Below are 23,562 nucleotides of genomic sequence, written 5' to 3'. Positions count from 1 at the left end.
GGGTAAACAACAAGATGGAGGAAAGGATAATTTATTCAACCAAAGGGGCCATGTAACTAAATGACATTTGTAACCACTGGGACAAGACAGTTCTTAAGAAAGTGTCAGTAAGGTAGCCATTTAAGAAGCATGCTATAGTTGTATGTCTGATGTGTGAATTGTTTTAGTTACGTCCAAGTTTGAAGAGTGAAAAATCAAAACTCTAGAGGAAAATGAATGGGAGGGACCAGTCCAAATAAGACACAATCCCAAAACTACAAAAGAATACAATGTGTAGTTTTTTTAAAATTAATATTGTGTAAATTCACAAATCATAATTGAATATGAGGGTAGTTCAGAAAGTTCATGAAAACTGTGCATTATCTTTTAATTCTGTTTTTTTTCTTTTAACTTTCTAAAACTTCCATGTATACTTTTGGGGTACAAAGATTCATAAGTTTGAATATATGAAAATATAAATTTCTGTATGTTAAAAACAAGCAGGACAAAGTCAAAGGAAAAATGCTAGTGACAGGCCAGGAAAAATATTTACAGGATCTCTTTTTAAACATTTTCTTTTATTATAATTATTATTTTATGATACAGTTCCATAGGCTCCTGGATTTCCCCTATAGGATCTCTTATAAACAGTTAATATCTAAGGCATGCCTGTAATTTAAAAAATATCAAAAATCAGCAGGAAAATAGGCAAGAACTAGAAAAGGCAAATTTCAGCCACTGTGAAGTATGTGCAGGGTCTGTGGTACTTAAGATAAAAAGAAGAGCTTTTATTGATTATTGTGGTGTAGGACGTGAGGACAGGCGCTGCTGGTGGAAATACCAATGAGTACCACTTCTGCAGAGGTCCGTGGGAGGGCCTGGAGCAGTCTGAGTTCTAGGCGTCTGCTCATGAGTGAGAGTAAGCAGCAGCCACGGATGGAGAGCAGTGTGGTTGGCACGCTCCCCTCTGTGTGCGGGGAAGTACCGACACCTCTGTGGTTCGCAGAGGGTGCGGCCAGTCTCTGGAGGGATACTGGAGAAGGTACCTCCTGGAATCGTCTGTCAGAAGAGCAATTGGGTGGCAGGAGAAGGGGAAGAAGGGAGACTTCCTGCTGGCAACGCCTCTGTTCTGTTGGCAGCCTTTACCTTGTGCCTGCATTATCTGCCTTTTAAAAACAGAAATGAAATGTTCCAAAAACTCCCATCAGAACATCCACATGGTCCCAGCAGATCCTAGTAACTCACCAGACACCATCAGATACTCACACAGAACTATTTTATAGCTCCTAAGTAATGAAATAGTTTGTATCCTGGCCTGTGCAGTACTCTAGCTGCTAAACCTTGCACACACCGGGATCCCATATCAGTGCTGGTTCATATCCCAGCGGCCCTGCTTCCCATCCAGCTCCCTGCTTGTGGCGTGGGAAAGCAGTGCAGGATGGCCCAAAGCCTTGGGACCCTGCACCCGTGTAGGAGACCCAGAAGAGGCTTTCGATCGGCTCAGCTCTGGCATTGCAGCCACTTGGGGAGTAAATTAGCAAATGGAAGATCTTCTCTGTCTCTCCTCCTCTCTGTATAGCTGACTTTGCAATAAAAATAAATAAATCTTTAAAAAATAGTTTATATTCTGTATTATTCAAGGAACACAACCTTTATATTATAAAATTTGTTCTGATTCTCTCTGTGCTTCCATGAACTTGATGGAACTTGGTGACAATCGGTCTTAATAACAATTTTTTTGGAAAGATGTGATTAATCATTGGCATTTTAAAGCATAAAAGCATCCTTAATGCAGTAATTATTGAAAATGCTTCAAATAAAATATTTTAAAAATCATGATATCTTAACATATTTCCATGTAGGTTTGGAACATTATTTTCTCAATTTTGTTTCAGGGGTTTTTGGGTTGCTGTAGGTTTTAGCCACCGGTCGATTGCACGTTCATACTTCCTTGGTTTTTTCAGCCAGTCCTGGTGCCACCTGAGGTTAGCGATCACGTCGGAGTAATTCTGCCCTATGCTTTGCTTCCACCAGATAAACTGCTCTTTGTTGTACTGGTGGACGGAAGCAGAAACTCTGGGGTAGTTTATGATGGAACGAAGCTTCTGATCCAAAGAAGAAGTGATTTCTGGAAATTTTGTAGCAACATTGGTTAGTTCATCGGGATCGGAGAAGAGATCTGAAAGAAGAAGGTGTGGCAAATAGTTACCTGCTCTAAAGGACTTTTAGGATATCATTAGACCAGTACCATTTATATGAAAGATGATATACCTCTCTATATCTGTATCTATCTATATCTGTCTATCTATCTATCTATCTATCTATCTATCTATCTATCTATCTATCTATCTATTTATCTGGTGGGGGAGAGAAAGAGACATATTCATGTGCTGGTTCATTCTTCAAATGGCTGCAATAACCAGAGAGGGACCAGGCTGAAACCAGGGACCTGAAACTCCATCCAAGTTTCCCACATGGGTGACAGGGACACAAATAGTTTCGCCATTGCCCACTGCCTTCCTGGGTGCGTTATGGGGAAGCAGAATTGGCAGCAGATGAGCTGGAACTGACTCCACTATGGGATGTGGGCATCCTAGGCAGCGGCTTAATCCACTGCGCTACTGTTGTTGTGCTCCCAGTTTTTATTTCTATTCCTATTTCTTTTAGTAAACTGAAGAATAGAATGTGTGATAAACTAATATAATTATACCAAAAGTCAGTGCTTGTTTTGGCAGCACATATACTAAAACTGGAACAATACCTAAAGCTAATAAGAGAATTTATATATAGTGTATTTATATAAAGTTAATATAGAGTATATATGAAAAAATAATATAGTGATGCCCCAAATTAATCAGCCCTGAAATATATGCCCAAATTATCTTCTTACTGTCATTAACAAATCTTAGATGCTAGAAACAATGAAATCCCCACATTAAGAAGCTGGTTTGGACCTAATTCTTCCCGTTTTTGATGCCTTGCCATTTCCATAGCCCTAAATCCTCCAGCATTAAGAATTTTGTATATAGACACGTCATGTTCTGGCAACTTCACAGAACCCTGGCTTTCTTTGTTGCATGAACACCTTCTGCTTAGATTTTTGAATGTTAACATCAGTGTTAGAATTCATTTGAGCAGCCAGCCGTCCTTGGAAATACAAACATGTCAATCACTCACAGGAAGAAAACAGTGATAAGTATCTCAGGTCCAAACCCAAACTTTCACGCGTGGAGTGGGAAGACAGGATGTGCCTGGGTGGCAATCCAGTTGGGAAAAGCAGCAGGTTAACAATCTTGTGACAGTCACCTGCAGAGCAATAATGAACCCCACATGTGGAGGGAGCCCCGCTCTGGGCTGAGGGGAGGGCACTGGCCAGGAGGCCTCTGCAGGACACAGGTGGAAGTGTGAGTGAAAAGGCTCAGAGATACAGGAAAGGGCTGGCTCCTTCCCTAAACTTGGCCAGTTACCTCTGCTTTTGGCAGAACCCAGTGGACAAATTCAATTTAAAGATTGAACTGGCCATTACTTAGTGGGCCATGAGTGAGGAACGTCTCATGGGAAGGCTTAGAAAAGGGCTCCGATGAGCTGACTGTGGAGGCGGGCTTTACAGCACAAAGAGCCTGAAGGACGATGCCAAGTGGCTGGGTCGTTGCAGTCACTTTCCCGAAGATGGGGTTTTAAGAGAGGGCATTTGGATGATATGGCAGCACAGGCATCCTGGGCCCCTTCTGATTAGTCACGGGGAATCCCGAGTTTTGGGCAACTGGTATGTTGGAAGGCTCAGCTTCCACAGGCAGTGCCTAGCATGAGTGACAAGGTTCTGCTCTGGTCTGCTCTGCTAGGTGCAGTGCACACAATGGCTCCCACACATTTCAGGTGTTGCTGACAGCTGCTCAGCAAAGATGACCATGGACAAGCACAGACACTTGTTCAGAGAAAACAGTGGTCTCAGCCATGAGACCTGGACCAAAAAGGCCTAGCATACTTTAAAATCCACACCATCATGTGCTAGGAAGCTAGCTGCTCATGCGGGCAACCGTTAGCAAACCCTTCCCCAGCATGAAAAGCAGCAGGTAGGCCCTGGGGTAACTTGAGTAAGGCCACGCCAATGAGCTCATTGCACAAAGCATCACACTCAACACCAGATGGACCCACTTACCAAAGAGCTGAGGCAACACTGCCACCCCGTCAGCATAGGCGATGTACTTCCATTGGTTGGTTCGCAGCATGTAGGTGGAGGCGTTCACGTTACAGCCATGGAACTCACTCAGAATCCAGGGTGGACGCAGGGGCTTGCACCTGCCGTTGTTCCTTGGTGTCTCGGATGATAACGGCAGCAAAGAGTATCCGCTCAGGTTCTGAGGCAGAGGTAGGCCAGCGATCTCTGCAGCACAAAGCAAGCACCTGTTCACGGTTGGACATTCGTAATGACATCACATATGTTTCCCTCTATCAGTAATGGTGCAGGGACTACCGATGGCACTTGGGTTCTAGAAACAGACTGCCAGACTCAAATGCTTCTTGGAGCAAGGTATTAACTTCTCTGAACTTCATCTGCCTTGATCTCATAGTTTCATGTCAGGTCTAAGTAAGATAACTTGTGTAAAATCTTGAGCTCGCACTGCTTGGCCCATAAGAATGCTCATCCAATATTAGTTAACATCAGTTCTTCTTGTCCTCGATATTTAAATAATCATAGTTGTTACTCAACATTTGTTCCATTTTAAATTTTAAATTTCAACACACTGTTGATAAGTAGGTGTAGTGAAGTAGGAATCCCAATTGGTTTTCCAAGCCAGTGATGGGTTTTGTAGTCACCATCTTTGCTGTGGTATTTTTAAGACCCAGGGAGTAGAAAGGAAAAGGAAGCCTGGCCCGGGACTCTGACTTGAGAAGTTTAATCTGATGTTCTGTGTATAAGTTGAATTTATAACAAATAAACAGCCACAGGTAAGCTAATGTGAAGAGACTTGTACTTCTACACATAGGTGATGGTTCACATCTATTTTGAATTCCTATTTGGCTAGAAGAATCATAAAATAAGGCTTTTCTTTGTAGATATTTTTCCCATTTTTAAATATTATTACCATTTTATGATACAGTTCCACAGGCCATGGGATTTCCCTTACCCCCTCCCGAAAACCCCTCCCTGGACTCTTCAAACTAGGCAGCCGTTTGCTAGGTGGAGGTGCAATAGAACCCAGCGCCCACAGGTGGCGCTGTAGAGTTCCAGGGTCATTGATTCACACACCTTCTGAGGATATTGGTACTTAAGTCATAGTATGTCTGGGTTTAGTTTATAAACAGAAGTGAGGTAGGTCTAATGCTAATCACCACGGAGGCAGCGGTAAGCTCTCCCAGAACTAAGGGATTTCTTTGAAAAAGGATAAATTAAACGGTAAATTAAACATGGACCATGAGAGCATTATGTTTGCTGGGTTGGCTGGGGCTGTTAGGGCAACAGATTTGCGTACGCCAGTGAGTCCTAGTGTAACGGTTGATAGTGTTCTTTTACTGTGATCAGGAGCACCCGTGGGGAAGTTAGATGGACACCTACCATAACACACAAGCAAAACTAAAAAAATAAAGTCCTAATGACAGAACTTACATTTTCTTGTTAATAATACATACGGACTATTTGCAGGCATTAGTTAGACTTTTAAAAAATAGAATTCACTATTATTTACCCAAGCAATTACAAGTGCACATTCATGTTGCTTCTAATTCTTCCTTAGTTTTATAATAACTTAGTTTTATAATAAGGTAAGTGACAACACCAGTAGGTTATTTCCTGCAGTTAGAGTTTCTAGGTCAAAATGTCTGCATATTTTAAAGAAATATGGCCTCCAGATTCCTCCAGAAATATCTGTGTCGGCTTATACTCTGTGAAGAGGCACATAATCCTATCATAAAAAGATTATAATTCCTTTTAATGTTTGTAAACACTGCATGTGAGAGAAAAATCCTATGCTCTTATTTTAATATTTCTACAACTACTAAGTTTGAGTTCTTTACAATTATTTCTCTTTTTCTTACAGATTTAGAAGAGTGTAATTGTGTTATATTTACATAAATTACAAAAAGGTTAATTTGAAAGAGACAATACTGTTATTGTCTGGTTCATATATGACATTCTTGTTACACTTTCTTCTGTTTGCTCTTTCTACCTTATCTCTTTGCTTAAGGATTTATTTTATTTTTTATTGGAAAGGCAGATATACAGAGAAGACAGAGAGAAAGATCTTCCATCTGCTGGTTCACTCCCCAAGTGGCCGCAATTGGTGGATTGAGCTGATCCAGTGGCAGGAGCCAGGAGCTTCTTCCAGGTCTCCTTTGTGGGGGCAGGGTCCCAAGGTTTAGGGCCATCCTGCACTGCTTTCCCAGGCCACAAGCAGGGAGCAGGATGGGAAGTGGAGCAGCCAGGATATAAACTGGTACCCAAATGGGATAGCCACCAGGCTATTGCACTGGGCCCGCACCTTTTCTTCTGTTAGCATCTCAGTAATAGAATAAATTAGGGTCTGATATGATGATCTGGGCACATGTGTTCTATTCCTCTGTCTCTCCCCTTAAAAAATGACTGAATTGCAGCTTTTCCTTTTGTGATCATAAAAGAATATTGATTTTTTAATTAAAAATTTATTTTACTTGAAAGAGTTACACAGAGAGAAAGATTGAGAGAGGAAAGAGACAGGGAGAGAGAAACCCCTTTGATCCTCTGATTCTCTCCCCAAATGGTCACAACAGAGTTGAGCTGATCTGAAGCTGGGAGCCAGGAGTTTCTTCTGGGTCTCCCATGTGGGTGCTTTCCTAGGCCATTAGCAGAGAGGTGGATCAGAAATGGAGCAGCTGGGACTCAAACTGGCACCTGTATGGGATGCCAACGCAGAAGGCACATCAACAGCACTGGTCCCAAGAATATTTCTTATGAAACATTTTATAAACTGTGGTAAGTTTTGGAGAAGGTAGTTTCCAGTGCAGAATTGAAGGCGCATTTATTTTTGGCTTTAACTTCCTTCACTCATGCTGGGCAGGTCAAAGTACCACGTGATCTTTAAATGATGTTAATCTACATTCTGCAGGGAAACGGGATGCAAAAGAAGTCTGTTGCTGGGAATTCTATGAAGAGTAACAGTACATAAAAACCTGCATCCAAGTATGATTTTTAAAATGGTAAAAACTGACAAATTACAGAGAAAAAGAAAAAAAAAAAATAACTGCAGGAAGTGATGTTGTTCCCAGAGGGGCAGGGATGGGATGTGATGGGGTTTCTGAGAGTGTCTTATGACAGACAAGGTGTCCTCTGAGTGGGGGAAGGGCAGCACCCAGCCTGTAGGCCATAGAAGGCCCAGGAAACCTTTTGGTCTAGCCTTGCCAATGCAATCACAGGCGGGATGCTAAATATAATAAATCTATGGCAGGTTAATTTTTAAAGATAATTTGTAGGGTCTGTGAATGATGTTGTAAATATCTAGATGGCCCCTGCCCACCCTCTGCCCCCAAATCCCCAGTCCTGCCATAGATGAAAATTTCCCCATCTCAATCAGTATTTTCTTACTTAATATTTTTTATATTATCTGTTCAGCGAAATTCCATAAATATGTTATGAAATTTCCTCACTTGTACGTGCCCTTTAACTTTGATGCTGGGTGAAGTGGCAAATAGTGGTAACAGTAGCTCAAGATTACAAATTGCCGACTTTGCTTTGTGGGGAAATGTGAAACAACGTGTTAGGAAAATAATTTAAATCTGTACATTAGTTACCATGTAAGGTGATAATGTGAGAATAGAATGGGACCATTGCAGACTGCTCCCTGAAAGTGGACTACAAGCTGCTAGCATCCAGAGTCACACAAAATGGGAAACATCACTACGGAGTCTGTCACAAGAAAAACCAAGGCGCCAGCACTCCAACTTTCCCTAAGCCTTTATGATCCTTTTTACAGTTCTAGTTACTATTGCTCAAGAAAACAAAACAACCCTACAAGGTTAAGCAAATGTGAGGGGCCCAAAGAGGTGTTTCTTGGGGAGTGGGGAGGGCAGGAAGAGTTCTGCATTGAGCAGAAGCTAGGGGAGGAAATACAGAAATGCTGACACAGATAAGTACCTGCTTGTAACCCTAAAGAGGATACGAGAGACACATACAAATGCACACGGTTACTCAGATGCTCCTTAAAAAGCAGAAAATGAGGCAAGTTCAAAGAAATCAGCTGGAAGCTGTTGGAGTGAGAGCGAGGGAGACATGGCTAAGTGCCTCGGGCTGAAGAGAAACCAGCAAATGATGACTCAGGAACTACAAAGATCAAAACATTGAAGCAAAAAAAAAAAAAAAAGTGTGCTCAAATAGACAAGACCTGTTGTGAAATGAGAGAAGGAAAGGGTCCTGACTTGCATGCATTAGGGAGATGAAGGGCAGGACTTCGCAGCAGAGGTCGGCGGAGAGCTGTTACTTCTGTGACTTGAAGGTGGTGCATGTTGCTCTCACATTTGCACACTTTCAAAGGTACACAACATGCCTAAGCCCACTAGAAGCCTCTAAGAAGCCCAGGAAAGTGCATACTATCAAAAAAGCATCTGGATATCAAAATATGGATTTTGAATTTTCCATGAACTTTTTGAGGTGCGCTCATATCTAGTGTTCTGTTACCTTCTGCTTTCACTGTAAGTTACGAATTGATGGCACTTTCTGCAATCGCCGGTGCCTTAGAACACATCATTTAATTTTTAAATACTAATGTTTAAAGTGCTCAGCTACATTAGAAATTGGCAGTTGGTTGCATATAATTTTCTTTAAGTGTGATGATGTTATTATTCTGGTATCTTCAAATGCAATCACTAACTACCTAAATTCAAAGGTTGCTTTTCTAGTCCTGTGGCTTCGCTTGTAGGCATGAAGAAGCTACTAAAGCAAACACACAGCACTCTTGAAAGGAGATTATGTTCATACGATCAGTTTAAAGGCCTTGGATTCTAACACTGACATAAGTGAGCAGTTTCAGAGTAGACAGATTAATCCAGAAAGTCAACATTTCTATTTTACGGAGGTGGTGGTAGAGAATCAAATGAAGTACAAATAATTTCTGGAAACCAATAAGCTTATCTTAGGTGATTTACTTGATAGTCACATTCTGATTGTTGAGTCTTTGGAAGGGGACATGACGGTGCAAAATGAAAGCCACAGGAGGGTGGGAAGGAGTCTCTGTGCTTTTCAGAATATGGGTTGACTCACAGCTAAAAGAATCAAAGTTATCAGTCAGTCAGCAGGACCTGCGACTCCTTTGCTTGTTCATCCTCAGCAGTACTACAAATCACTCTACTCACCCAGCATGGTAGGGTAGAGATCCACAAGGGAAACCACATCTGGGACTTGGAGGTTGGCCTGAATTCCCGGTCCCATGATCAAAAGTGGCACATGGACGCTGGCTTCATACATGCTCATTTTGTAAAACTGCCTATGTTCCATGGCCAGTTCTCCATGGTCTGAGGTGTAGAGCACAATTGTTTTCTGAAGAAGGTCTAACTGGGCAAGAGCCAAAATAATTTCACCTGCAGTAGAAACCAAGAGAAATCTTGTAGCTTTTTTTTTTCATTTTGCATGATTTTTTTTCATTTTTTCCCTTTATTTTTGACAATCTTTACATAGTTAATTAGGGCACAAATGTTCAAGGGCTACAGGAAAGTGGATAAGACTATTATTTCCACATTTTATTTTTCTGTATCTGGGGTAAAGGGGGAGATAAAGGGAGAAACCCCACCCAGGCTCCCACCCATCCCAGGTCCCTGATGTGGGGCACTGCTTGATGTTTTATTCTATTGCATGAGTATATAACAACTCTGCCCTACAGAAGTTCATCTTAACATCTGAATATTACCAAGCCTCATATCCATGCTCGCCAGTTGACAATGGAGAGAAGAGAAAATACACTATCCCGAGGTACGCTGGCACCTATGGGGAGCATGCTTTACCTGCTCTGTCTTTACAGTATGTCGGGGTGTCTTTGGCCCAGGTCGGGTTTGACCTTCCACCTTATGCATGTCTCCAGTGCTACAAAGACTGGAACACAGTCTCCATGCACAGCAGATCGAAAGAGCAGGCAGAACTCACCTCCCCTGCTGCTCTTCCTTCCAAAGGCGAAGCAGCCACCAGAGCCATGCACTTGGCATGCACTCGGCTGAGGGGTATGGGAACTGCACCTGGGAGCTGGGCTGTGGGCAGGGTAGAGACTACCAGAGGGTGACTGGGCACATTCTTGGCCACAGAGTAACTGGATAGTCAAGTTCCTCTGACCAGTCCCCGACTCTGTCTCCAACTTGCTCTGGACTGTAATGACGAGAGGCCCGGTAGAACACAGTCCAGAGACAGGGGTGATCCTTGTTGGCAGTGCTTGCACCTGGGGTGCCAATCTTTATTGGTTTAGGAAACTCAGTGGATTCTGAAGTCTTGTGAAAACCTGACAGTCACTGCTCTGTGGAATGAGTCGTGGATGCGGGACCACTGTAGCCTTCCAACTGGACAACTGCAATTGCTTCCTAACTGGTCTTCTCGTGCTTCGTCCCTTTTCTCTCCACAGCATCCTTGTAGCCTCACTTGCTAAAATATCATATTTTTGAACAAATATGATCACTTAGAGATATGAGCATTTATAACTAAGAAAGGGCATTGTATTCTACTAATATCATAAGCTACCTACTTTTAGACACGTCCAGATTCTGAAAGATTTCTAACTCTGAAGCATTTAAGCTGCTGTTGCAAGGGGTATTGAATTTGCTCATGCAAGTCACCAACAAGCACAAACATAGTTTGTTGGTGAAAGAGGATCTGTTTTTTCAGGTAATTGCTTATTAGTTAAACCACGTACCAAGCATGGCGTCTGCCTCAGCACACATAGCGTAATAAAATGCTCTAATGTTCCTTATTTCCTTCTCGGTAAACTTCCCGGTGCAGTTTTTTGTGTAGGAGGAATAATAGTCTACAGGGTGCATTTCTGACAGGGGCAGCCACTTTGGGATTTTGATGGCGTCATGATATACCTACAAAGGGAGAAATTTCGTTATTTTAGCAAATCAGAAATATTCTTCGGCTCCCGCCACCACCACATACACACAGTGAAATATATATGGTTTAATTACTTAGAGCGATAGGAAAAAGTATACATGTCAATGAACAGTGTGAGCTGAACCAGCCCAAGCTCGCCTTCTCTATGGAACATCATCCCTTCAGGAGAGTGGGGCACCGTAACACAGGGCTGTGTTCCCAATTCACAACTTCAAACTCAATCGCCCAAGAAGCTGAACTCGCTTAGCACAGTATTTTATTAGCACAAAAGGCAGTATCTAAGCACCTTGCCAAATGACTGTTAGAAACAAATATAACTTGGACATATACATATACGTCTACGGTGTTGACAAAATATTTGAGACTAGATCTTTGATTTATATATATATATACTTTATATATACACACTTTAGGATCTGTTTAAAGAGTGACAGAGAGAGAGAGAGATTGATTCATTGGTTTACTCCCCAAATGGCCAGGAGTCAGGAGCTTCTTCAGGATCTCCCACATAAGTGTAGAGATCCAAGTACTCGGGCAATCTCCCCCTGCTTTCCCTGGTACGAAAGACTGCATAGCAAGGAATCCCCATTTACCGAATGAATGGCTTTCAGCTTCACTCCCTAGATACATCACACACATTTTAGTTGGCTCAGAAGCATGTGTCTGTGTTTAACATTTATTTTAGTTTTCTAAAACTGCCACTTTAACCAAACCTGCTATTGAGCAACTTTCAATATAAAAGTTTTAGATTTTCTTTAAAAGTGATAATAAAGAAATGAACTCATACCAGAAACACACACACACACACACACACACGGTAACCTGCACGTTGGAGCACACATACCACACTTACTTTTTCAAGCCAATAAAGGGATGTGCGAAATGTTGAAGCTCCAAAATTTTCTCCTGAGGATGGCGAAGGGTAAGGGTGTGGTAAATTCAAGCCCAGGTAAAGAATGAAGGGGTCGGTGTGGTTGACAGCCTCCCTTCTTAACCAGTCTATGGCTCTGTCTGTTGCCTTCCAGTCCTTTTCCATCACTCTTACTTTAGTCTTGTTAGCGATGAGGTTAACCATGGGCCTGCCTTCCTGTCTGAGTAAGAAAGCGACATCTCTTGTCCAGGCTTCCACACGATTACTGAAGGAAGAAGACAGGGGTACTGTGAGGTGATCAAAATGGTGTGAAAACGCGTTCATTTTAAAATTATATAATTTAAGCTGGAGCCAGGAACTCAGTCCAGGTCTCCCTCCTGCACGGCAGGACCACCTTTTCTTACAAGAATGTTTCTTTTCTAACCTTTCCCCTTAGAAGAAAACAATGTTTCTAACCAAAGCCACCGCAATCTCATTTTGTTTCTAAATGTTTATATTTTGAAGATCCCACTTCTCTTGGATACTTTGTAGTTCTGCAATCTCAGGTATTACATTGTTTCCAGCTATTTTTTTTTTCCTCATTGAAAGAACCATTTTCACTATGATAAAAGTTACCTAAGTTAATTTCTTACTCAATTGTAAATGAGTGACACCTTCTTTTTATTAGAGGATTCACAGGCTAAATGAATTAATTCAAGTCCCTCAATCTTTTTTTAAAACTTATTTTTATTTGAAATAAAGAGAGCAGAAGAGAGAAAACTCTTCTATCTGTTGGTTCACCATCCCCCCAGATGGCTGCAGGAGCAGGGCTGGGTGAGGCCAAAGCCAGGAACTCAGAGCTCTATCCACCCTACTTCCTTGTCTAAGCATTTTCTTTTTTCCTCCATGAGTAATGGCTACAATTTCCTTCAAATGTAAGCTTTCTAACAGATCACTGGGGATATATATGTATATATATTGGTAAGGCAGTTTTACAGAGAGGAGAGAGAGAGAAAGATCTTCCATCCACTGGTTCACTCCCCAAGTGGCCGTAACAGCTAGAGCTGAGCTGATCCAAACCAGGAGCCAGGAGCTTCTTCTGGGTCTCCCACACAAGTGCAGGGTCCCAAGGCTTTGGGCCGTCCTCTACTGCTTTCCCAGGCCACAAACGCAGAGCTGGAAGGGAAGTGGAGCAGCTGGAATATGATCCAGCACCCATAAGGGACCATGGCACATGCAAGGCGAGGACTTTAGTCACTAGGCTATCATGCTGGGCCTGACTGGGGGATATTTTGAACTTCTTTCTTTCTATTCTATTTTTATGTGTTTAGTGAAGAACATTAAGATTATACTTTTAATCAGACTATTAAAAAGAGCTTGGGCCTGGTGTAATGACTGAATTGGCTAATCCAGTTCTGAAAAGTGGCCTTGTAAATTTTAGTCGTGGCCTAATACAAATGTGAGAGTACACACACATACTCATCTTCATTAAATGTTCTTTTCTCAAAGTTGTGAGAAACAATACTATTTTTATACAGACATGCAAGGCTGTTAGCTGCCTTCCCTGTGTATGATCACTCATGGAAACAGTCTGTTTTAGTTGAATGAGTCACAGAATGCTGAAAAACTCAGGTTGGAACATCACTGTTCAACATACACTTTATTATGTGTTCACTATACATCTTATTTTAATCATTAATGTTATTAGTTCAAACTATCTTTTTTATGGAATTATAGTAGCTTCTACTCCTCAATCTTTTTTACTCATGGATTTCTTTATAGATATGAAAATTATGATTGCTCTCCACTGAACAGTAATAATAAATTAGATAATAAATTTTACTGATGCCATAATCACAGTATTAATAATGTACATATTTCACATATAGGTTGAAAAGGCAGGTCAGAGATTTACAGAGAGAAATAAAGACAGAAGAAGATCTTCACTTCCATCTGCTTGTTCACTCCCCAGATGGCCACAATGGTCAGGGCTGAGCTGACCTGAAGCTAGGAGCCTTCTCTGTCTCCCACACAGATGCAGGGTCCCAAGGCTTTGAGCCATTCTCTACTGCTTTTCCAGGCCATAAGCAAGAAGCTGGATGGGAAGTAGGACAGCTGGGACACAAACTGGTGCCCATATGGGATCCCTGCACTTGCAACATGAGGATTTAACCACTGGGCCATCATACCAGGCCCAATTTTTCCTTTTAAGACCTAATGCCTACAAGTAACTTTAACAGTCTAACAAAACAGGTTTGTCATGTTCTTTAGGGGAAAGGGTACTTTTAAATGTCTAGAAAAGGTGTGAGGAGAAGACTGTGGTTTATAAAAGGCATACTTTTGAGGCCACTATTGTAGCACAGGGATTAAAGTGTCATATGGAGCATGTGCGCTCCCCATGCAGCAGTGCCTGGGGCTGAATCTTGCCTCTGCTTCAGGTCCAGCTTCCTGCCGGTGTGCTGGGGAGGCAGTGCGTGGTGGCTCAGGACTTGGATTCCTGCTGCTGATGTGGCAGACTGGATGGAACTACTCATTCCTGGCTTTGGCGTGGCACAATCCTGGCTGTTGCAGGCATCTGGGGAGTGAACCAGCAATTGAAAGAGATCTCTCTCTCTTTCCCTGTGTCTCTTCCTCTGTCACTGCTTTTTCAGATAAATAAGTAAATTAACTTTACAAAAGAAGGCATAAGAAGGCATACCTTCAGATTTAGAAAAGACTAGATTATACTTAAAATTTTCACACACACAAAAGAAAGTACTATGCATAGCAATGAAAATTCTAGTAAAAAAATACATGATTTTCTGAGTATAAGCAGCTGCTATTACAAGAATTTCAAGTTGGGGGAGTAAAAGGTTAAAGATACTTTAAAATTCAAAAATTCATAATTATGCATATTTCATAGCTGAATGCTTGGTTTCTCAATATTTCACATTTTTCATTTTGTTCTTCAGTAATCATAACTGATTATTAGCTTTCAAAATTTCATAGAAATACCATCTGATGCAATTCCCATAGGAATTCAAGTCTCATCCAGGTTTGATTATAAAAATTAAATGTTCTGGTCCATGAAACAGACACTTTCAGATTTATTTATAGGCCAACATTAAAGTCTAAATTCCATCCTATATAGTCTTCCAACTGCCCACACTAGATCTCTTTTTAAGGTCATAGAAAGCTGTTTCTCCAATCTGTTCTGAACAAATTTATTATTACCATAATCTTCCTTACTCTATATTTTAAAAGGTTTATTTCATTTTTTTGGAAAGAGTTACACACCAAGAGAGAGGTAGAGACATAGAGAAAGACCTTCCATCTGTTTGCTCCATATCTCCCACACAGGTTCAGGGACCAAGGGCCATCCTCCACTGTCCTCCCACGCCACAAGCAGGGGATCGGATGAGAAGTGCAGTAGCCACGACACGAACCGGCACCTGTATGGGATGCTGGTGCCACAGGCCAAGGATTAGTGTGCTACACCATCATGCTGACTGCCCCTGATTTGATTTTTTTTAATATTTATTTTTTTATTGGAAAGGCAGTTTTACAGAGGAGAAGAGATAGAGAGAAAGCTCTTGCATCCACTGATTAACTTCCCAAGTGGCCACAATGACCGGAGCCAAGCTGATCCAAAGCCAGGAGCCAGGAGCCTCCTCTGGGTCTCCCACGTGGGTGCAGGGTCTCAAGGCTTTGGGTCACCCTTGACTGTTTTCCCAGGCCACAAGCAGGGAGCTGGATAGAAAGTGGAGCTTCCAGGATTAGAACCAGCGCCCATCTGGGATCCTGGTGCGTTCAAGGTGAGAACTTTAGCTGCTAGCCTATTGCACCAAGCCCCTGATTTGATATTTTATAATGTAGACCCTGGCAGCAGTGCTGGCTCAAGTCATTGGATTCCTGACACCTATGTGGGGGACCTGGCTCAGCTCCTCTCTGGATCCTGGCTCAGCTCCAGCTGTTGAAAGCACAGGGGTATCTCTGCCTCTCAAATTAAAGAAAAAAAAGAAAAGGATGAGATTAAGAAAAAGTTGTTCAAACTGTGATACAATTTTAAAAAATCGCTTGTAAGATGCAGAAGTAGGTGAGACACTTCATTTTACACAGCTGAACTCAATTTATTTTAAATCTCAGTAGGTAATGAAAAAAAGAATCCAAGAATTGGAATGAGAGGCTGCAGGCTCAGAATTGTCACTGGACTGTTTTGAGAAACCGATGTTAAGAATTGCAGTTAAAAGCAATCCACAGATGCCCCCAGGGGCTGCTCTGGTTAACCAAACCAAACAAAAATGGTGCAAGCTCTCCTACTATCATCAAAAATCATGCTGAGAAGGGAGTCAGAATAATGCTGGCTATTCCTAGATACTAAATATCAATCATGACAATAAGAAGGGGAGATATAAAAAAGTTACCAATTATATCTTACATTACAAAGTGACTGTGGATAGGGGTAAGATCAACAGAGGCCTATGAGGCTGCACAGGGCGAGGCTTTGGGAGAGGACTCCAGGGTCTCTGCTCTAAGTCCAGCTGTTCCTGCCTCATCTCTTTAGAACTGCGCTGGTGGCATGGAGGCTCGATAGGTGACCAGGAGGAGTTGTGTCGGCAACCCACGCTTTGTCTCTCCTTTGCTGTCTGCCACGAGGCACAGCTCAAGGCTATCGATAGCAAGTCTCTTGTTTTGGAAGCGGGCCTTTTTATTTCATCATTTGTTTCAGAGGATTTAAAATTGCCTGTCGTGACTTGGCTCAAAGGAACAACAAGCTCCAGGAGCTGAGAACATAAAGTAATTGCAAGGGTAAGATGAAATGCTGGGGGATTTGATTTTAGGTTTTAGATTTTCAGTAGCGAAAAACAAGGCAGCTGTTTGTTTCGATTCATTTTGGTAGCATTAGAATGTAAGTGGCATGTCATTAGAGAATTTTATGTTTTGATTACTGTTATATTCACACCATCAAAAACAGTGTCTGGCACACAGGAGGTGGCTCAGTAAACACTAGCTGAACAGATACTACAAATACTTGATGTTATATTTTTTACTTAAATAAGGATCATAGTTTAGTCATAACATTTTAAAAAACACTACTTAATATTAAATTGTACTGATGTTTGGGACCCAGTACAATGGCTTAATGGCTAAAGCCTCACCTTACAAGCACCAGGATCACATATGGGGTGCGAGTTCCTGTCCTGGCTGCTCCACTTCCTATCCAGTTTCCTGCTTGTGGCTTGGGGAAGCAGTAGAGGATGGCCCAAAGCCTTGGGATCCTATACCCACATGGGAGACCTGAAGGAGGCTACTGACTCCTGACTTCGGATAGGCTCAGCTCTGGCTCTGATGGTCATTTGGGGAGTGAACCAGTGGGTGGAAGATCTTTCTCTCTTTTCTACAAATATGACTTGCATTTCCAATTAAAAAAAATTGTGCTGTTAAAAATTTTCTATATAAAATTAGGTATCTCCTAATTTTGTATACCTATAAGTTAATATCGTGCTTGACATAGTAATGTCAAATGGAGTTTTTTTTAGTTGATTTATTTGAAAGGCAGAATGATAGAGGAGAGACAGAGAAATCTTCCATCCACTAGTTCACACCTCATTGGCTATAATAGCCAGGTCTCAGCCAGGAAGAAGTCAGGATCCAGGAACTCCATCTTGGTTTCCAGCAGGGGCCCAAGTACTTGGACCATCATCTGTTGCCTTCCCGGGTATGTCAGCAGGAAGCTGGATCAGAAGCGGAGCAGCTGGGACTCCAGTTCTGCTACTCTCATCTGAGATGTGAGCATTCCAATCAGTGGCTTAACTTGCTCTGGCACAATGCTGGCCCCTTTACGATGGATCTGATTTCCATGTTGGGGCCAAGCGTCAGTCTGATTGCTTAGGATATAGAAGAGCAAAGAGTATTTAAAGTGCATTCAAGTGCTTTAAGTGTGACATTTCTGAGAGCATGCTGGTGAGAGCAATCAATCATATCATTCTACACTTGGCTTCTCAGTCTCTGTACTTTTGACACTGAGGCTTGGTTGTTCTCCTCAGGTGGTCTCCACCTGTGTGCTGCAGGCCATTTAGCAGCAACTCTGCTCTCTAGACACTAGCAGGAGCCTTCCATAGTGTCAGGACAAATGCCTCCAGACTTTGCCAAATGTCCTTTGGAGGAAGGGGCACCCACCCTGTCTTTGATTAACAACTACCATTGTAGGTATTGGGAATACACTGGCAAAACAGACTCATAAGAAAGCAAAAATGGTAAAAATATTGTATGTGTTAAGTACGATTTTTTTAAACAACTGATGAGAAGATATAACAAATATGAACTTAAGCTTCTTATATGCATAAACTCTGTGAGGTAAAAGGGGCAGGTGGATGTCAGGAATTTATAAACCACTTAATTGCACTGTCATCATAGTTAAAGAATTTCAGAGTGAAAGAACTTTTAAAATCATCTAGTTTTAGAAACATTAGATGAAATTAGGGTTATTAGTAAATAAGTAATTTCCCATGGCTTTAATGTTGGAATGTGGTATTTTTTATGAATAGCATTATCAATATCTGTTTGACAGTTCTCTGGGAGAAACAAATGTTGAGCCTCAGAGAACCCAGTATGGTGCTGTATATTATGTACAGTAAGGGGCTCATGGATGTGACTGGCATACCCAGACTGGTACAAGAAGACCATCATTTGATGTGCTGGAAAGACAGACAAGAGAATTAAAAGACTTGAGCTCATAATTGTGATGACTCCTATAGCTACTAAAATACGCAATCAACCCAGATGTCTATCATATGATGAGCAGATGAAGAAATTGTGCTATATATAAGCAATGGTGTACTACTCAGCTGCAAAAAAGAATAAAAATCTCTGGCAACAAAATGGATATGACTGAAGATCATTATGCTCAGTGGCTTAAGCCAGTACCCAAAAGACAAATAGCAGGCTTTTCCTGATTGGTGGTACTGAATATGCAGAGCACACAGAAAAAGTAACATACAAGAGTGAAATTGACCTTTTGAGATTTCATTATTGTTCATGGCCATTATCTAGACACTTGAGGAATATGTTCTGTCCTTACTACTTGTTGAGGTCCTTATTTAGTGGAGAGTTAAGCTTGTGATTGCAAAGTAAATTTAAAGAAAAACAAACAAAAAGAGATGTATCAGTTACGGCATCCACAGTGAAGTGGCAAAGGGAAAAAGTGGGTGGCAGGCTGAGTCCAGAGGAAATTGGATTCGAGCTTTCAAGTGCAGCTGCAGAGGACACATGTAACTAATCCTTCCAGCATAAGATTGAGATCATACCTGTGAAATGCTGTCTTCACTCATCAGATGCTCAGTAGCCAAATTTTTATCCGGTGTGGATCATGGAGGAACATCCTGCCTAGCACATATCCACATTCCAGATTCCCAAAGGCAGCAGGTGTCCAGCACCAGGCACAGAGCAGAAGCAGTCCAGGAACACGGCAAGGCTCCCTCATCAGGTGGGCAATGGTGGCAACACTCAGAATCCAACCAAGCTCCTGGGAGCCAGCCAAGGCCCACCCTTGCAAGCCAGCCTTTCCACGGACAAGTCTCAGGCCTGCTGCACTACTTAACTTGCACACACATTTCATGTAATAGTTGTAACAAAGAAAAGATATAAAGTTCAGTTAGCTTACATGGTACACACCTATGAGGTTAGTAGTAAAAGAGAAACTAGTATTTAAAAGTAGGAAATCTGTTTCTAGACCTTGCATATTAACCACCATGTCTGGTTTTTGAGGAGTCAGTGAAATGGAAGGAAAAACAGTGTTCAACAGGCTTATGTTGGAGAGAATTGGAAAAGGCAGGTGCGGAGAACATGGTGGTTTAAAGAACAGACTGTAAAAGGAAGAATAAAATAGCCCTGATAAAATGGAAACTTCATTACATTGAATCATGGGTTAAACATGTTACAAACACTATTTCAAGATCTTCAAAGTTTAAAAGAAACAAAATTACCAGTAGATTAGCAACTTTAATATTTTAAGAAGATTAAAGAAGGCTGGAGTTTTAACCAAATTAGCACCAAGGATTAAGAGATTTACTTTCACCCTCTGTGGGGAAACACAAAATAAAGAGTCTCTGCGTATGCTTAATAATTTACCTAAGTGAGTGATGTCCTGAAGTATAGTCCAGCTTCCCAAATTTCTGTGTTCGGTAGCCATGCTTCTCCATAATATCCATCCATGTTGTATAATTTGGATCTAGACCCTTAAAATTATTCCAAGATTCTGTTAAGTGAGTGAAGAGCCCACTCCACATGGCTGTGGGGAGAAACAAATTGTGATTAAAACAAAGGTTAGCAATTTGCTTTAACTAGTAAGACAATACTGGGAGCATCATCTGCTATGAGCTAATGCTTTGGAGTAAGATCCACAACCTGTCTTCGGTGCTTGACCTAATAATTCTGATTTTGGATAGATGTGAACTGCCATGGAAGACAAAGGAATAGTGTGATCTGACACGCTGTGGAAAGACCCAGATAAACTGGAACAGGAGAAGCTCTCTCCAGCTACTCTGTGGCATATAATATGTTCCAGACAGTTCTTCCTATACTTTTACTGAACCAATTTGTTGGAAACAAATCTAGTAAGTCTGAGTTCTTCCTCCCTTGCTCCCATAGTAAAAATTTTCTTAGTCACCAGTAATTACAAGAGGGAACATTGACACCCAATAGACACCATTCTAAATGACAAGATACCTATTCTAATAACACCAATACACACCTTGCCTTGCACGTGCTGGAATCCTGTAAGGGTGCCAGTTCTAATCCTGGCAGCCCCGCTTGCCATCCAGCTCTCTGCTTGTGGCCTGGGAAAGCAGTTGAGGATGGCCCAAAGCCTTGGGAGTTTGCACCTGCATGGGAGACCCAGAGAAGGCTCTGGGCTCCTGGTTTCAGACTGGCTCAACTCCAGCTGTTTTGGCTGCTTGGGGAGTGAATCAGGGGACAGAAGATCTTTCTTTCTTTCCTCCTCTCTGTATATCTGACTTACCAATAAAAATAAAATAAATCTTAAAAAAATACATTATCTCTGATTTTAGAATTTTAATTAGGTTCCAAATATGAATCACTATCCTATTTTTGGTTATAATCTTTTATTTTTGTTTGCTTTGTTTTTTATTTTAATTTTTAATTAACATGTAACAGATTCAATGTGATTTGTATTCAATTCTTTTTCTCTGTGTATGTGTAGATACAATTCTAAGAACACAATGGCATTTCCCTTTTCACTCCCTTTTTTCCCTCCTCCTATTCTCTTTGGGGTTTTAATACTTTAAACTGTGAACACATTCTTCAACATGTAGCCATTTTCTAGGGTTAATAAGTATATTCATACCTGCTCGTGATGGACAACAGATTGGAGAGTTGGTGTATGCATTTAGAAAGGAAGTGCCATGTTTTTTCATGAAATTGATAAAAGGAAGTTTCAACACCTGACTTCCTGGATGAAATGTTAACCTTCCGTCCTAGAACAGAGAAATTTAGCATTGACTATATATTTTTTGAAGATTTTTATTTATTTTATTAGAAAGGCAGATCAGATTTTACAGAGAGAAAGAGAGAAGAGAAAGATGCTCCATCTATTAGTTCACCTTCCAAGTGGCCACAAAGGCTGGAGCTGAGCTGAGCTGAGCTAGGAGCTTCTTCCTGATCTCCCACGCGGGTACAGGGTCTCAAGGCTTTGGGCCATCCTCAGCTGCTTTCCCAGGCCACAGGCAGGGAGCTGGATGGGAAGTGGAGCTGCTGGGATTAGAACTGGCACCCATAAGGGATCCCAGTGTGTACAAGTTGAGGATTTTATCCGCAAGATTATTGTACTGGGCCCTGATTTTAATAATTTATTGGCTCAACTGCTTAGCTTGCTAGAGCTGCAGAAGTGATAAATCCTGTATGCCATGATTTATCTTACTGTATACCAAATTGTTATAGAGAGATGAATTATTACAAATTATTTTAAATATGAATATCTTGATTATCAATTTGAAAATAGCTAAAATCAAAAACTACAAAGAAGCTGTAAACTGCATTCGGGACTTTTATTATTTGTCATTATATTGTCATCCTATTTTCAAACACTTTAATACATGGGCACATGCACACAAACAGGGATATGTTTAGATGAGGCAAATAATTATATTATTTGGCTCTGACACTTGAACCATTTTGGAAAAGTCTTTGGAAATTTCTAGAAATCTGTGATGTCCTTTTAGGAATAAACGAGCATGCTGAGAAGAGCTGCCTTGCCAAAGTCATGCCCCATGCCTGTGCCATCCAGCAGTAGGGTATGCAGGCTGTTGAGCTCACCCCAGCTGGAAAGAGCTGTGTAGGTTCACAGAGCTGGAGAACTGCCCATAAAGAACAGTAAAGGGGCCCAGCACGGTGGTCTAGTGGCTAAGACCTTGCCTGGAATGCGCTGGGATTTCTTAGGGGCGCAAGTTCTAATCCTGGCAGCCCTGCTTCCCATCCAGCTCCCTGCTTGTGGCCTGGGAAAGCATTCCAGGATGGCGGAAAGCCTTGGTACCCTGCACCTGTGTGGGAGACCTGGGGGAGGCTCCTGGCTTCGGATTGGCCAGCTCTGGCAGTTGTGGTCAGATAGGAAGTGAATCATCGGATGGAAGATCTTCCTCTCTGTCTCTCCTCCTCTCTCTGTGTATTTGACTTAGCAATAAAAATATTAAATCTTTTTTAAAAAAAGAACAATAAAAGTAACTTCTCCCTCTGCACAACCCACTTTATTTCACTTCCCTTTCTTTTCGGGACCACTTTCCTATCTTTCTTGTTCATTTCCAACACTGCCCACTCTCTAAATTTAAAGATCGTCTAAGTAATACCTTCAACAAATCTTCTAGGCAAATCCAGACGATGTAACTTCAATCATTTTAGGTTAATCAAGAGAAAGGCAAATCAACGTAGGAATTAAGAACATTCTCCGTGGGGTGAGCATTCCACACAGGGGTTAGGACTATTTGGGATGTCACATCCCGTACTAGAGTGTCAGGGGTTGAGTCCCAACCCTGCTTCTTAGCTAGCTTCCCATCGATGGGCACCCTGGTATGTGGCAAGTGCTTGGAACCCTTGCCATTAGTGCAAGGCGGGCTTCATGCTCATTATAGGATAGCATTAAAAAAAACCCCACGAGAATGGCATCTGTTCATGGAAAGCGAAATGAAAACGTAGGCTGAGTTTTGGTGCAAAAAAAAAAATGTTGAAATCCACTCATAGGAAAGGTCTCCGACGAGCCCCATGCGAAATATGCATTATGAAAAAACATGCATGGGTTTCAATACTTTTTGCACCAAAATAGGCTTCTCTTTTCATTTCCTCTTTCACCAGTGCGGTGTACAAGTGTAGCCCGGGATCTCGCAGACTCTGCTGCCCGCTTCCTGCCTTCCGGGTACTTACGAAGGAGTCGCTCACGACCAGCACCACGTTGGGTGCTTGGCCGGCTCCCCGCCTCTGCCCACTTGCCGGGGCCGCCAGCGCCGAGGCTGCAGCCACCGACACCCACAGCAGCCGCAGCAGCATCGCGGGGCGCGGTTCTGACAGGCGGCCGACGGGCCTGCCTCCTCTTCCTGGCAGGAGAGAAGAGGGCAGGGACACCCACTAATTGGTCCCGGAGCGGGCAGCTGGCGTCTACATACTGCAGTTAACTCCGGAGCGGCGGCGACAG

General features: G+C 42.0%; 1 protein-coding gene across 1 annotated transcript; it reads right to left on the bottom strand.

Moving 5' to 3' along the window:
- Positions 1–1,579: 1,579 nt before the first annotated feature.
- ARSK (arylsulfatase family member K) lies at positions 1,580–23,505 on the bottom strand. The gene is made up of 8 exons (XM_040986062.1): positions 23,295–23,505; positions 21,229–21,358; positions 19,995–20,154; positions 11,889–12,171; positions 10,839–11,010; positions 9,301–9,525; positions 4,139–4,363; positions 1,580–2,158 (listed from the first exon to the last, which is right to left on the bottom strand). Exons 1-8 carry the CDS (start codon positions 23,415–23,417, stop codon positions 1,860–1,862), a joined length of 1,617 nt encoding a protein of 538 aa, XP_040841996.1. The 5' UTR covers positions 23,418–23,505; the 3' UTR covers positions 1,580–1,859.
- Positions 23,506–23,562: the final 57 nt, after the last annotated feature.

Source organism: Ochotona curzoniae, unplaced genomic scaffold, assembly GCF_017591425.1.
Source record: "Ochotona curzoniae isolate NIBS_2020 unplaced genomic scaffold, NIBS_Ocur_1.0 contig_4501, whole genome shotgun sequence".
Taxonomy (NCBI): Eukaryota; Metazoa; Chordata; class Mammalia; order Lagomorpha; family Ochotonidae; genus Ochotona; species Ochotona curzoniae.
The sequence above is the reverse complement of the archived record's forward strand: the minus strand, read 5'-3'. Positions and strand labels throughout refer to the sequence as shown.